At 35.7% G+C, this 13,583-nt stretch overlaps 2 protein-coding genes across 2 annotated transcripts; one reads left to right on the forward strand and one right to left on the reverse strand.

Annotated features, from left to right (window-relative positions):
* Positions 4,074–7,206, forward strand: LOC109215411. Its single transcript, XM_019379478.1, has 3 exons — positions 4,074–4,437; positions 4,959–5,347; positions 5,806–7,206. Exons 1-3 carry the CDS (start codon positions 4,348–4,350, stop codon positions 7,016–7,018), a joined length of 1,692 nt encoding a protein of 563 aa, XP_019235023.1. The 5' UTR covers positions 4,074–4,347; the 3' UTR covers positions 7,019–7,206.
* On the reverse strand, positions 8,893–13,233 carry LOC109215420 (GTP-binding protein SAR1A-like). The gene is made up of 3 exons (XM_019379486.1): positions 12,893–13,233; positions 11,888–12,019; positions 8,893–9,514 (listed from the first exon to the last, which is right to left on the reverse strand). The coding sequence occupies exons 1-3, from the start codon at positions 13,019–13,021 to the stop codon at positions 9,194–9,196; spliced, it is 582 nt and encodes a 193-aa protein (XP_019235031.1). The 5' UTR covers positions 13,022–13,233; the 3' UTR covers positions 8,893–9,193.

Consider the following 13,583-nt stretch of genomic DNA (forward strand, 5'->3'; position numbering starts at 1 on the left):
GGGATTTATAATCTGTCTAAGGTCATCATCTGTTTTAATGTTGGACAAGAATCATGGTGTCAGCATGTGCCACAATAATCTCAATAGACCTATAATAATTAAGTAAAACAAAATTTTAGTGAACAAAGTTATTTGATATATGTATATAGATATCCAACGGAAATTGGTTCGAACACGGTTATTATGAAAAACAAAAATAAGTAAAGGAAAACAATATATATGCCATATGAAACGATTAATATATATTTATATAACCTTTCTATTTTAACTAATGTTGGGCGTTTGATTGAGCACGAGATTATGTCATGAGATTTTTACCTATAATAATTAAGTAATTAAGAAACATTATATAGAGAGTGGCGAATTCATGGTTTGAGCTTTATGAGTTTTTGTAGTTAATATTAAAATAATAACTAAGTTCACAGTAAATATTTACAAATATTTAATAAATCTCTTAATATATATAGGGTTTGAGGAAAAGTTACTTGGTGATCAGTAAACTCGTAACCAACACTATAGATCTTACCTAGTATATAGGTCATGCATGGGAAACGATTACTATATACTTCTCTCGGTTTAATTTATGTAGCGATATTTGATTTCAATAAAAATAAAATAAAAAATTTAAACAAATTATTTTTAATATAATTTTAGCTCTTTAAGAACAAACGGATAAAAAATCAGTACCGTATAAAATAAAACAGGACTAATATATAAGTGCGCTAATAATTATATTTATGATCAAGTCCAACTGCCCAGGCGAGCTGGAGTGTGGGACAGTTTCTTAATGCAGGACACATGGATGACGAATGCAGAGTGAAGGTATTAAAAATTTAACAATAACAACAAATTAGGTATTATTGCACAAGTGAGTTCTGGGGAGGATAATTGTACGCAGACCTTATTCTTATTTTGTGAAGGTAAAAAGACCGTTTTTGATAGACTCTCGGGCTCAAAAAACAATAAAAAGGAAGCAACAAACTATAATACTCCCTCCGGTCCAAAATAAGTGATTTTTTGGTTGTTTTTACACAGATTAAGAAATTCACCTTTTATCATTAATTATCAATGAAATTGACCATATTAACCTTTACTATCTCTTCACATAAACACTCCTAGCAGATACTCCAACACTATTTACTCCATGGGCAATGTAGGAAAAAAATAATTAATTCATTCTTGAAATCTGAAAAAATCACTTATTTTGGACCAAAAAAAAAAGGCCAAAAAATCACTTATTATGGACCGGAGAGAGTAACAACAAGGTAATAAGAGACAAGAGATTAAAAATATAAAATGGAAAACTATAAAATTTAATTCTCAATCATAAGTCTAATTTTAATGGGCAATATGAGTTGGTGATAGATAGTACATTCTATAAAATAGTCGAGATACACGAAGGGCAGTCCAGTGCACAAAGTATATAGCGTTCATGCAGGGTTCGAAGAAGGGCCGCACCCAAAGCTGTGTGATGTAAATAGCTTACCCTAATGCAAACATCTACTTCCACGGTCTAATCCATGATCTATAAATCATACGAAAATAACTATACCGTTGCTTTCTAAAACTTCCCTTAAAAAAATAGATTGAAAATACAGAAATTATGAACCCATCACTTTCTTCCCTAGATAAAGATAAAGTTCGAGGCCTAGGGGTGAGGGGAAACCTTTATGTGAGAGGAAAAAAGGAAAAGAAAAAAGGGAAGTTTATTAATTATTTTAGAGAGACTTTAAGACAAACCAATCTAGTTGTCGACTCAATATTTCATGTGCATTCATTAAATTAAATGTGGGTGAAATGTAAAGCAAAGAAGGAAAAAAAGCATGATTCTGTTGCCTTACACCTTACGAGAGAGAGCACTTGTCACTTTCTCACCCCAATTTCTATCTACTGCTTATCTTCTAGCTTCTTTTTTTTTTCATATTCGATATTCCGTATTTGTATTACTCCTTTCGGTCCACAATAAGTGATCAATTTATTTTTATTTATTTTGATCCAAAATAAGTGTCCATTTATATAATCAAGAAAGAATTCAATTTATTTTTACAAAAGTACCCTTGTGTACATATCCCTAAAAAGTTTTCTTACTCCTCACATTAAATATTTAATTAAGGATAGTTTAGTCATACTATGTATTTTTGTACAGAATTTAGTATTTTCTTAATGGGCGTGTCAAAAGCAAATTGGTCACTTATTATGGACCGGAGGGAGTATTTCAGAGACGAATTTAGGATTTTTAGAATATGGGTGCACCACTGAAAATGCTAAGTGGTAATCAATCAATGTTCCTTTGGATAAGTAACGATCGACATTCAACCAAATGCACCATTCAACCTTTTTGAAGCATGTGTTCTAACAGATAATATTAGATCAATTTTACGAAATATACACATAAAATACCTAATTTGGCGGAAAGATCATGGGTTACGTGTATTGTAAACACGGCCTAAATCCGCTCCTAGCTGTGTAAGGCCGATTAAAGGAAAAATCGCTCCTTATAGGATTTTTTTCATATCCATAGTTAAAATTTGAAATCTCCGATTAAAGATGAACACTCCTATATATTCATTTTACGACAACCGTCGGATGATTATTCTATCCTACCATCTCCTCAACAACAATAACATATTCAATGTAATTCTACAAATGTGGTTTGGGGAGAGTAATTTATACATATACTTTACTTTTACCTTGTGAAGATAGAGATATTATTTCCAATATACTCTCGACTCAAAAAATATCCTACCATCTCCTAATATTGTTAAATATTTTTGCAAGCTAGACTACATAGGATCTGTTTTTCTCCATTGACAGGTGTACAAAAATATACATGGTTATATAAGTTCACATTAATTGTCTCGAAGGTGCAATAAGTAGTACTTATATATAAGCACTTTTAAATATTATATTCCAGCAAAATAAATAAATAAATAAATAAATAAAGGCAGGAAAATTCACGCACTTTTCTTTACTTTGTTTTAAGGCAACTTGTTGGAAGTCTCATCTTTTTCCCTGGTGGTTGAATCTGAGGACCCGTGATCTAGATAAGGGACATAATAGCCTTGGATCTAGTAGTTTAAATTTGTTGGTTGATATAACGACTTAAAATTTATTGTGTTAGTAAATGCCAATCTAAAATAGATATATGGATATTGAATTTGAATCTAATACTCTTTTATTCCGTTCATATGACAGTGTTTAATTGAATATAATGTTTAACATATTATTTTTGGTTTTCCAATCGCTGTTCCGTATGAGAAAATAATATCGTATAGTCACTTTCAAAATAATAGCAGAGAGAGAGAGAAATTTTATGTACTTTTCGACTACCGACTATAAATAATTTCAGCTGCACGTCAAAAATGATCTTTGTCCGTTCAGTATTCGCATTGAAGCCCTAACTAATTCGGATGCGGGCCACATAAGACCCATATTCAAGTCCCATCTAATCCGGATACACGCTATGTGACGCCCATTAAAGAGGAAAGCTTTTCCTACCAGAATATTTTTCATTCGAGCTCGAACTCGAAACATCTAATTAAGAGAGAGATCAATCTGTCCCATCACAATCCTTGATGATAATATATTAATTTGGACTTATATATTATTCTAATAGGTAGGGCCGGGGGGGGGGGGGGGGGGGGGAGAGGTGTTTCTAAAGTAATGGTTGAAAGATTATCGGTAATCTCTTCCCATCTATTTAACTTTTGATGGACAGAGTTATCTGATACTATACTAATAGGTAGGGGCGGAGCTAGAAACTCGTATATGTGTTCGGTTGAACCCAATAGCTTTTGCTCAAAAGACATATTTGTATTTAAGAAATTCATTCAATATAAATTTAGAATTCAGTTATTAGTAGTTGAAGTGGTTGTCTTAAAATTCAAAACAAATAAAAGTAAATTCCTGACTCCGCCGCTAATAGGAGGTAGCATGGATTCCGTAGAATAGTCGAGATGTGCGCAAGATAATCGGACACCACTATAATTATATAAAAAGATATTGTTTACACTATTGGCATGTCTAGTTTAAATGTATAATTAAATACATCTACATAACTCTATAATAATATAGACTGTAGAGAGGGAGAGTAGTCTTTACAGAGATTCTGGCGTGGGTGCGTGGTTTGCCAGCAATGAAACAGAAGGACCAAAGTTTTCTCTCAGTTTATTAGGTCAAAGCTGGCACTGTGTATTCATGCATTTCCCTTTCATTCCCTCTCCCTCTCTATATCATATTTACATGTTTTAGTATTCTCTCTTCATTTCAAACATCAAAAAAATGAAAATATTAATGTAAATACAGACACCCTTTAGGCCAAGAAACAAGAAAATTTGCAGCATTTTGATGGTTAATGATCCTTGTACATCAACAATGGCTGCATCTCCAACTCTTTCCTGTGCAGAAAAGAAGCATTGGTGGATTAGCAACAAAAAGGTAACAACATATTCTTGATTTTACTCTCATTGATTCGGTTGAAGGGATCCTTGGAGCAACGGTAAAGTTGTCTCCTTGTGACCTATAAGTCACGAGTTTGAGCGGTGAAAGCAGCCACTAATGCTTGCATTAGGGTAGGCTGTCTAAATCACACCCCTTGAGTTGCGACCCTTCTCCGGACCCTGCGTGAATGCGGGATACCTTGTACACCGGGCTTGTACACTGGGCTGCACTCTCATTGATTCGATTGAAGGGGAGCCTTGGAGCAACCGTAAAGTTGGCTCCGTTTGATCTATAGATTACAAGTTCGAGCCGTGGAACCAGCCACCAATGCTTGCATTAGGGTAGGCTGTCCACGTCACGCCCCTTGAGGTGCGGCCCTTCTCCGCACCCTGCGTGAATGCGAAATGCCTTGTGCATCGGGCTGCACTCTCATTGATCCGACTAGTTCAGATTAACAAAACTTTCATAGACAATTGTATACATAGTCATGCACTTATGTTGTGTAATTATTTTTTCAGATTGTGGAAAAATATATCAAAGATGCAAAAATTCTCATTGCCAGTCAAGAAACAAATGAGATTGCTTCAGCTCTTGGACTTCTTGAAGCTGCACTTGTACTTTCTCCACGTCTTGAAATAGCACTTGAGTTAAAGGCTCGATGTTTGCTTTATTTAAGGTGTTTTAAGGATGTAGCCTATATGTTACAGGACTATATTCCTAGTCTAAGAATTCCTAGTGATGACACCTCTTCTACCTCTTCTTCTGGTTCATATGATAATTCAAAGGAGCAAATTAGGCTTATTTCCTCTGGTGATGAACCAAATTTCAAGTGCTTCTCTGTTTCTGATTTGAAGAAGAAAGTTATGGCTAGCCTTTACAAGAATTGCAATAAAGAAGGCCAATGGAGGTAAGCCGTTGGATCGAACAAACTTTTAGTTACTTAATTATATTATGTCTTAGACATGCCTCTTCACGTGTGAGCCTGAATTTTTTTCATGGGAAAAACACGTGAAAATATTACTCCTTCTGTCCCAATTTATGTGACGTTGTTTGACTGGACCCAGAGTTTAACAAAGAAAGAAAGATTTTTGAACTTATGGTCTAGAATAAGCCATAGTTGTGGCGCTATATATCATCTCATTAAGGGTACAATGGGCATTTTAAAGTTAAATTATTACTTACTAAATATAGAAATGTGACATTCTTTGTTTATGGGATGGGGGAAATAGTTGCTTTTCGGGCGGCGATGAGATTTGTACCTAGAATCTATTGTCTGTTCTGATACCATGTTGAATTGTGTTCTATTTGTTTAAGTTGTTAGAGAGAACATGCTTTTAATTACTTAATTATATTATGTCTCGACAGGTATTTGGTCTTAGGACAAGCTTGTTGCCATTTGGGTCTAATGGAAGATGCAATGGTTCTGTTACAAACTGGAAAACGCCTTGCTACAGACGCCTTCAGACGCGAGAGCATTTGTTGGTCCGACGATAGTTTTTCATTTGCAAAATTTCCACTCTCAGGAAAAAACTGCACAACTTTGCCGATAACCGAGTCAGAAATCATCTCTCAACTTCTCAGTCATATCAAGCTACTCTTACGACGAAAAACTGCTGCTATTGCAGCTCTTGACGCCGGTCTTTACTCAGAAGCTATTAGACATTTTTCAAAGATTGTGGATGGTCGTCGTGGTGCCCCTCAGGGATTCATGGCCGAATGCTATATGCATCGAGCATCAGCATATCGTTCCTCTGGTCGAACTGCAGAGGCAATAGCTGATTGCAATCGAACTTTAGCGTTGGATCCTTCTTGCATTGATGCTCTTAGGACCAGGGCTGCATTATTTGAAACCATAAGATGCTTGCCCGATAGTCTTCACGATTTGGAACACTTAAAACTCTTGTACAATTCAATTCTACGCGATAGGAAATTATCAGGACCAATATGGAAGCGTCAAAATGTGGAATACAGGGAAATTCCAGGGAGGCTTTGTTCCTTGGCTACTAAGATTCAAGAATTGAAGAAGAGGGTTGCAAATGGCGAAACAGGGAATGTAGATTACTATGCATTGATTGGTTTGAAGTGGGGTTGTTCAAGATCAGAACTGGAAAGAGCGCATTTGTTGCTAACTTTAAGACACAAGCCTGATAAATCGACGAGTTTTATAGAAAGATGCGAGTTTGCAGATGAACAAGATGTAGATTCTGTAAGGGATAGAGCAAAGATGTCTGCTTTACTGTTGTATAGAATGATGCAGAGGGGTTATGCTAGTTTGATGACGATAATAAAGGACGAAGAAATGGCCGAGCAGCAGAGAAAGAAGGCTGCTGCTGCATTGCAACTGATGCAGCAACAAGTTCAGCTAAATCAAGAACTCCAACAATCAAAAGCTGACACTTTCGGCACAGCTGCAATGCAGCATGCTACATCATGTAGTAACACAAACGCCACAAACACAAACGCGACAGTGTTCCAAGGGGTGTTCTGCAGAGACATTGCCATAGTTGGGAATTTGTTGTGTCAAACAGCTGGTTTTAATCAACCAATTCCAGTGAAATATGAAGCATTGAGTTGCTGAATATATATTAGCTTGAGATGTTAATGCCACTGGCTCAGCAGAACCTGAATCTGCTCCTATATCATTGTACACAAGGGGGGGAAATGTACTTACCAACTGCTAGCTGGGAAAGTTTTGTTACCTAGTTTAATCTATTTTTCGTTATTTTCATAGTCTCTTCTCAATAAAAATACTCTAGCTTTGCACTACATGTACAGAGTTAAATTCAGTACTTAATATATCTACTAGGAAGGGGAGCCTTGGCGTAACTGGTAAAGTTGCTACCATATGACCAGGAGGTCACAGGTCCGTGGAAACAGCCTCTTGCAGAAATGCAGGGTAAGGCTGCGTATAATAGACCATTGTGGTCCGGCCCTTCTCCGGACCCGTGCATAGCAAAATCTTAGTGCACCGGGCTGCCCTTTTAGTATATCTACTAGCAGTCTAATACCTTTTCAACTTTCATTCGCAATAAAAGAATCAAAGTTAACACTGCCAAGTTCTTCACTACACAACTACTGATAAGTTAGGGTGAGGGATAGTTTAGAAATGAGGATAAGCAATCTGTTATATGTCAAATTGCACTAATTGTGTAAAAAATATTTTCTTTAGTTATATTGAAAAATGCAATGAGGTGAATGGTGATCATTCATTCTCACTTTGGTTTCCTCTCTAGTTTCTCTAATTAATCAACACGGCCTAGCAATCAACGAAGTGGATGAAAATCATCGGAGACTAAAGTATCCTTAGTAGACGGAATTACCAAGTATCTATTCTGGTGGGAGGTAGCAAGTATGCGGTAAAATAGTCGAGATGCACGAAAGCTAACCCAAACACTATTGCTATAAAAAGAAAATCACAAGAACATCCACAAAGGCAAAGTGGACCTAGAGACATGGATTTTACAATACCATCGTTGTGACTTTTGAAAGGGACATAATAGTGAATTTGACGTTATAATGAACGAGTGAAGTTTGTAATAGCCTCGTAGAAAATAATAAGACACATGAACAATATAGGAATCGATTCGAAAATAGGCTCTCTATCCTCAAAAAATCAGGTAAGACATGCGTACACACTACCCTCCCCAAACGTAAAAATAGCACGGTCTAGCCAGTTTTCGGACTGGTCATTCAAAAATAGCCAACTTTTACCAAGTCAATGAAAAATAGCCACTATTTTGCTGCAACAGAGACCGGTCCAGCATAATATACTGGAGTTCGGTGCACCTGTGTATGAACTTCCAGCATATTATGCTGGAACTCCAACACACGGAAAGTTCCAGCATAATATACTGGAGATTCTAGCACTTGTGTATGAACTTCTAGCATATTATACTGGACCGGTATACTTTGCTGGAACTCCAGTATATTATACTGGAGTTCCAGTGTACTTATGCTGGAACTCCAGTATAATATGTTGGAGTTCAAGTATACTTATGCTGGAACTCCAGCATAATATACTGGCGTATTTTCCGGGTTTTGAACAGTGTGTTCGCTCAGATTTATCTTTACATGAAAAGTGGCTAGATTTCGATTACTTTTGAAACTGAGCTATTTTTGAACGACCACTTGTAAATCTGGCTAATTTTTGAATTTCTCCCTCCCCAAACCCCACTTGTGAGACTACACTAAATTTGTTAATGTTGTATAAAATAGTTCATAAGAAATTCAATGCATACACCGATAAAATCCATCTGTAAAATAAAGAAAGGGGAAATCCTTTTGCCTTAAAAAATTATGTCATTTAGTTATTTCTCAAGAAGAAAAAAGAGGTTGTTGATCCTTTACTCCGACAGCATCTAGGGTAACATTTGAATGATGTACTTAGAAACCAAAAAGTCAACTTTTGCATACAGAAAACAGTGCATACAGTGAATGAAGATACAACAAAGATAGGTACAGACTTTAATATAAATTCATAATATAACTGAATGGGAGATAACAAATACAGGTATGAATTTAAGTCAAGAATATGTAGATGGCAATTTCAAGCTACACGTAAATATTACAGAGAAATAAGAATACCTTGTCATCAAACTACAGAGACACCAAAGTGTACAAAATTGGTACCAAAACAAAATGAACAAATATCTGGTGAAACCAATCTTTTCATCTTTTCCAGAAAAGGAAACATTAGCTGATCCACAGCATATCGACGATGCTATATCTTTGAACTTCTCAGGCTAATGAAAACCTACTTTATATATTGAGATACCCACTTAAAGCCATCGCCATAACCCATTTTCCGTACAATGCTACACATAAATACCTCTAAAGGCCGAACATTTGAATCAGCAAGATTCGCCTTACCCTTGCCAGTAGTGACACCGGTCAAGCCAAGATGATAACGCAATTCATCTTCTGAGGCAGCATATGGTATGTCTATCTTGTTACCCAAAATGAGGAAGGGGACAGTAGAAAGGGCCTCATCAGAAAGAAGCGCATCTAATTCCTTCTTCGACTCTGCAAATCGCTCTTTGTCGAATGCATCAACTAGGTATACAACTGCATCAACCTGCATAAACAGCAACTCGAGCCAATTGATACAAAACTCCAGAATACTCATTGGCCAGTTTAACAGTCACCGAAAAAGCAAAAAAAATCAAATTTGACTAAAATGTCCATTAAACTATGGATATAAAATGGCCAAATTTGGCACTTGGTGAGAGTAAGGAGAATTTGTCTAAAAATATTAAGCATTGTCGGATCCATTTGGTTAGCCACCCCCAGAAAAACAGAAAATAAAGGCAAAATGGCTAAAACTGTAAACACTAAGAGGCTATAAAGCAATCAAGACCAAGATCAAAGATGGAAAAGTATCACGGAGTCAAGCTTGTAACCTTGAGGGAAATGACACACCAGAGACCTAAAATAAAGGAACAAGAATGTCTAGTCCTTTTAAGCTATAGGACAACAACTGCATGCACTGTCGTTTGTTATTTTCTTTAAAAATTTGCAAGCCTATAACGGGATTCAAAAAGAAAAATTGAATGAGTCCTTTCAAAATATAAATAAAGTTTTGATCAAACAGTATCCAGTATAAGTCACTATGTAACTTATCATTTCCTTCCTTTATCACTGATAAATATCAAATTTATTTCAAGTATCTTTAAGTCATACGTGACATTTATTTTTGAGTAAGGTAACACCATCTCGGACATTTATTTTGATGAATGCAATATCACCCTTCACAAGAATTGATACCTTTCTAGCGCCAAAAGGATGGAAAGAACAAGATTTCCATCGTTATCCATCTTTAGTAAAGAAATTTTAGTTTGGCTATGCTAAAATGACTCAAAAAAATATGATAACATTGATAATGTAACAAATTAGTGCTAAAAAAGTTAACAAAAATACTGCAAGAGAACAACTTCACCTTCAACATATTTAATTTGTCAAGTGAATACTTTCTAAAGTCCCTATTTTTACAGATATAAGTGTCATCAAATGAAACACAACAATGTTTCAATGTCGCTGCACGGGCAAGCATTCTAGAGGCCTTATTAAGTGACAAGTCACTAAAGAGAAAGGCAAGTTATCTCGATGAGGGAGAAAGATAAGGAGAGTATCTGCCTAAGTAGAATGTAGTCAACTGGCATAAATATTAACCATAACCCGATTTGCCTTTGAAACAACAACAATTTTTTTTTGGAAAAAGGCAATATTATCCTTCACACGAATCGAGTACCTTCCTAACACTAGAAGGACGGGAAGAACAAGGCTTTCATCTTTCTTCATTTCAAGTAAAGAAATGTTATTTTGGCAATACTACAAGCCTACAAGTGAGACTAAATAAAAGGAACATGTCAAATGCTAACAAAGCAACAAATTAGTGCAAACAAGGTAAAGACGATGCTGCAATAGACCTACTACACTTCCAACAAATTTAACTTGTCACATGAATATTTTCTGAAGCTCTTATATTGACGGAGATAATTGTCACCAAACTAATGTTGCATAGTTGCTGCAAGGGACATCCAACCTAGAGGCATTAATAAGTAATAACGACAAGGGCCACTAAAGAGAAAGACAAGTCATCTTGATAAGGGAGAACGAAAAGCAGTCTCTGGATATGTAGAATATAGCAATAGGCATAGATATTATGGTGATCATCTCCAAAATCCAGCTGTCTTACAGGATAAAGGTATTCAATTTGCAACATAACCTATTGCAGTAGCTTTCCAAGATTGGCACGTTTAAGGGCAGGGCAGCCCGGTGCACAAACCATCCCGCATTCACGCAGGGGCCGGGAAAGGGCCGCACCCTAAGGGGTATGATGTAGACAGTCTACCCTAATGTAAGCATTAGTGGCTACTTCCACAGGTCGAACTCATGGCTTATACGTCACACGGAGACAACTTTACCATTGCTCCAAGGCTCCTCTTCAAGGTGCAGATATATAAGTGTGCATATAAGTGTGCGGATATATAATGTTGCACTAACCAAGTTGAGCTAGTCAAACTTTTTGATTGTTTCTACAAAGGAAAAGAGCTCCACATACTTTATAGCACGAAAATTCAGCAAGACGAATTTCAGACCAACAAGATAAGCAAAAAGATTAACATGCAATACAGACTACATGGATCTGATGCAATCACATGATTTAATAGGCAATTTCGAGTTTTCTTTACTTTTGGATTATCAAAAAGAGATTCTTTTTGATTATTTCTTTTGATCCCACAGTGAACTAAAGCATAAAAAATGCTTAGGTACAAAATCCAAGTATTAATATAACTCTAGTTGGACAGAGAGATTCAGCACAATCCTGAAAACTTACATAAGTAGTAACCAAGATAGGAGAAGGCGGAGAATAAATAATGCAACAAAATGAGCAAGACAAGTTCAATCCTTTTATGCAGAAAATGCACATTTGATACAAAAAACAGACCTTGGCATAGTAATCTTTCCAGACCCGACGAGCGATCTGATGACCTCCCAAGTCAAAAGCTTTGAACTTTATCTTCCCAATACTCAACTCTTCAGATGTAGGATACTGAGTCGGCTGATGCTGAACCAACCTCTGTAAATGAAATGCAATTAAAAATAATCAAAAAGGAGACAATATTTTATGATAAATCAAGACTAATAGACCACAATCAATCAATCAACTACACGCAATATGAATCCTCAGCACCCATTTGCTCATTTCAACTCAATTCAAATTTTCTTAAAGATTCATCATAATTACTCAATCCATCTCAAATTATGTGATGCACTTTCTTTTTTAGCCTATCGCCCTATCCCAAAAAATGCTAGCTTTCTATATTTAGAAACAAGACTATTAGAACACAATCAATCAATCAATCAAGTATACGCAATATGAATCCTCAACACCCATTTGCTCATTTCAACTCTTTCTAATGTTACTCAAAGAATCATCATAATTACTCCATCCGTCTCAATTTATGTGATGCACTTTCTTTTTTAGCCTACTGCCCTATCCGAAAAAAAGAGGCTAGCTTTCTATACTTAGAAACAAGAGTATTAGACCACAATCAATCAACTAGACACAATATGAATCGTCGGCATCCATTTGCTCATTTCAACTCAATTCAAGTTTTTCTCAAAGATTCGTCTCAATTTATGTGATGCAAAATGCTAGCTTTCTATATTATAAATAATTTAACTTTAAACTTCTCATTGTATCACACAAATATCTATAGCTTATTTTATACCACAAGTTTCAAAACTCTTTCCTTCACAAACTCCATGTTCAATCAAACAACATCACAACAACAGCGACCCAGTTATATCCCACAAGTGGGGTCTAGGGAGAGTAGTGTGTACGCAAACCTTACCTGAGGCTGTTTCCGATAGAACCTCGGCTCAAGAAGACGGAAAAATCAAACAACAACACAAGTTATGGGAAAAATAAAGGGATTAATAATAGTACCTCATCTTTGAGCATGTGAAGCAGAGTGGTTTTGCCAGCATTGTCAAGGCCTAAGAATAAGATCTTAGCTTCTTTTTGCCACAAACCTAGAGATGATAAAACTCCATACAACCAATCCCACAGAAACATCTTCTTCTCTAGTTTTCTGCAAAAGCAGATCTGGGGGTGCTTATATATGTGACATTTTCATTGTTATAACTAGATGATTAAAGAATTGTTTAAGGGTTTAGGTGAAGCTAATGTGAAATGAAAACTGAAGCTAATTGTTGTTGGAAAAAGACAAATTTGTACGTGCTGTACTGCTGTGATATGTGGATGGATCTGAACTGGCATTCATTGCTGTCTTTTTGTTACTAACCCAAATAGCCACTAGAGGTATATATATTCATCATGTGTATAAAATAAAGGCTAAAGTAGTAAACCGTTAATCTGACCGGTTATTTGTGTAATTTATTATTATTTTTATTTTTGTAAGGGATTTTTACGCAAATAGCCAGTTAGATAGACGGTTTATTTTTTATCCAGTATAAATTTATATTTTTTTATACATGACTAGTTTTAGTGTGCGTGCGTTGCACGTGTATATATATATATCTATATATATATAATACAATATTTGTTTAAATGATGAAAATAAATTTTCTCACGCTAACAGAGTAATCGTATTCAATATCTTCTAAAAACACATACA

The sequence above is a fragment of the Nicotiana attenuata genome, chromosome 2, assembly GCF_001879085.1.
Source record: "Nicotiana attenuata strain UT chromosome 2, NIATTr2, whole genome shotgun sequence".
In the NCBI taxonomy this organism is placed as follows: Eukaryota; Viridiplantae; Streptophyta; class Magnoliopsida; order Solanales; family Solanaceae; genus Nicotiana; species Nicotiana attenuata.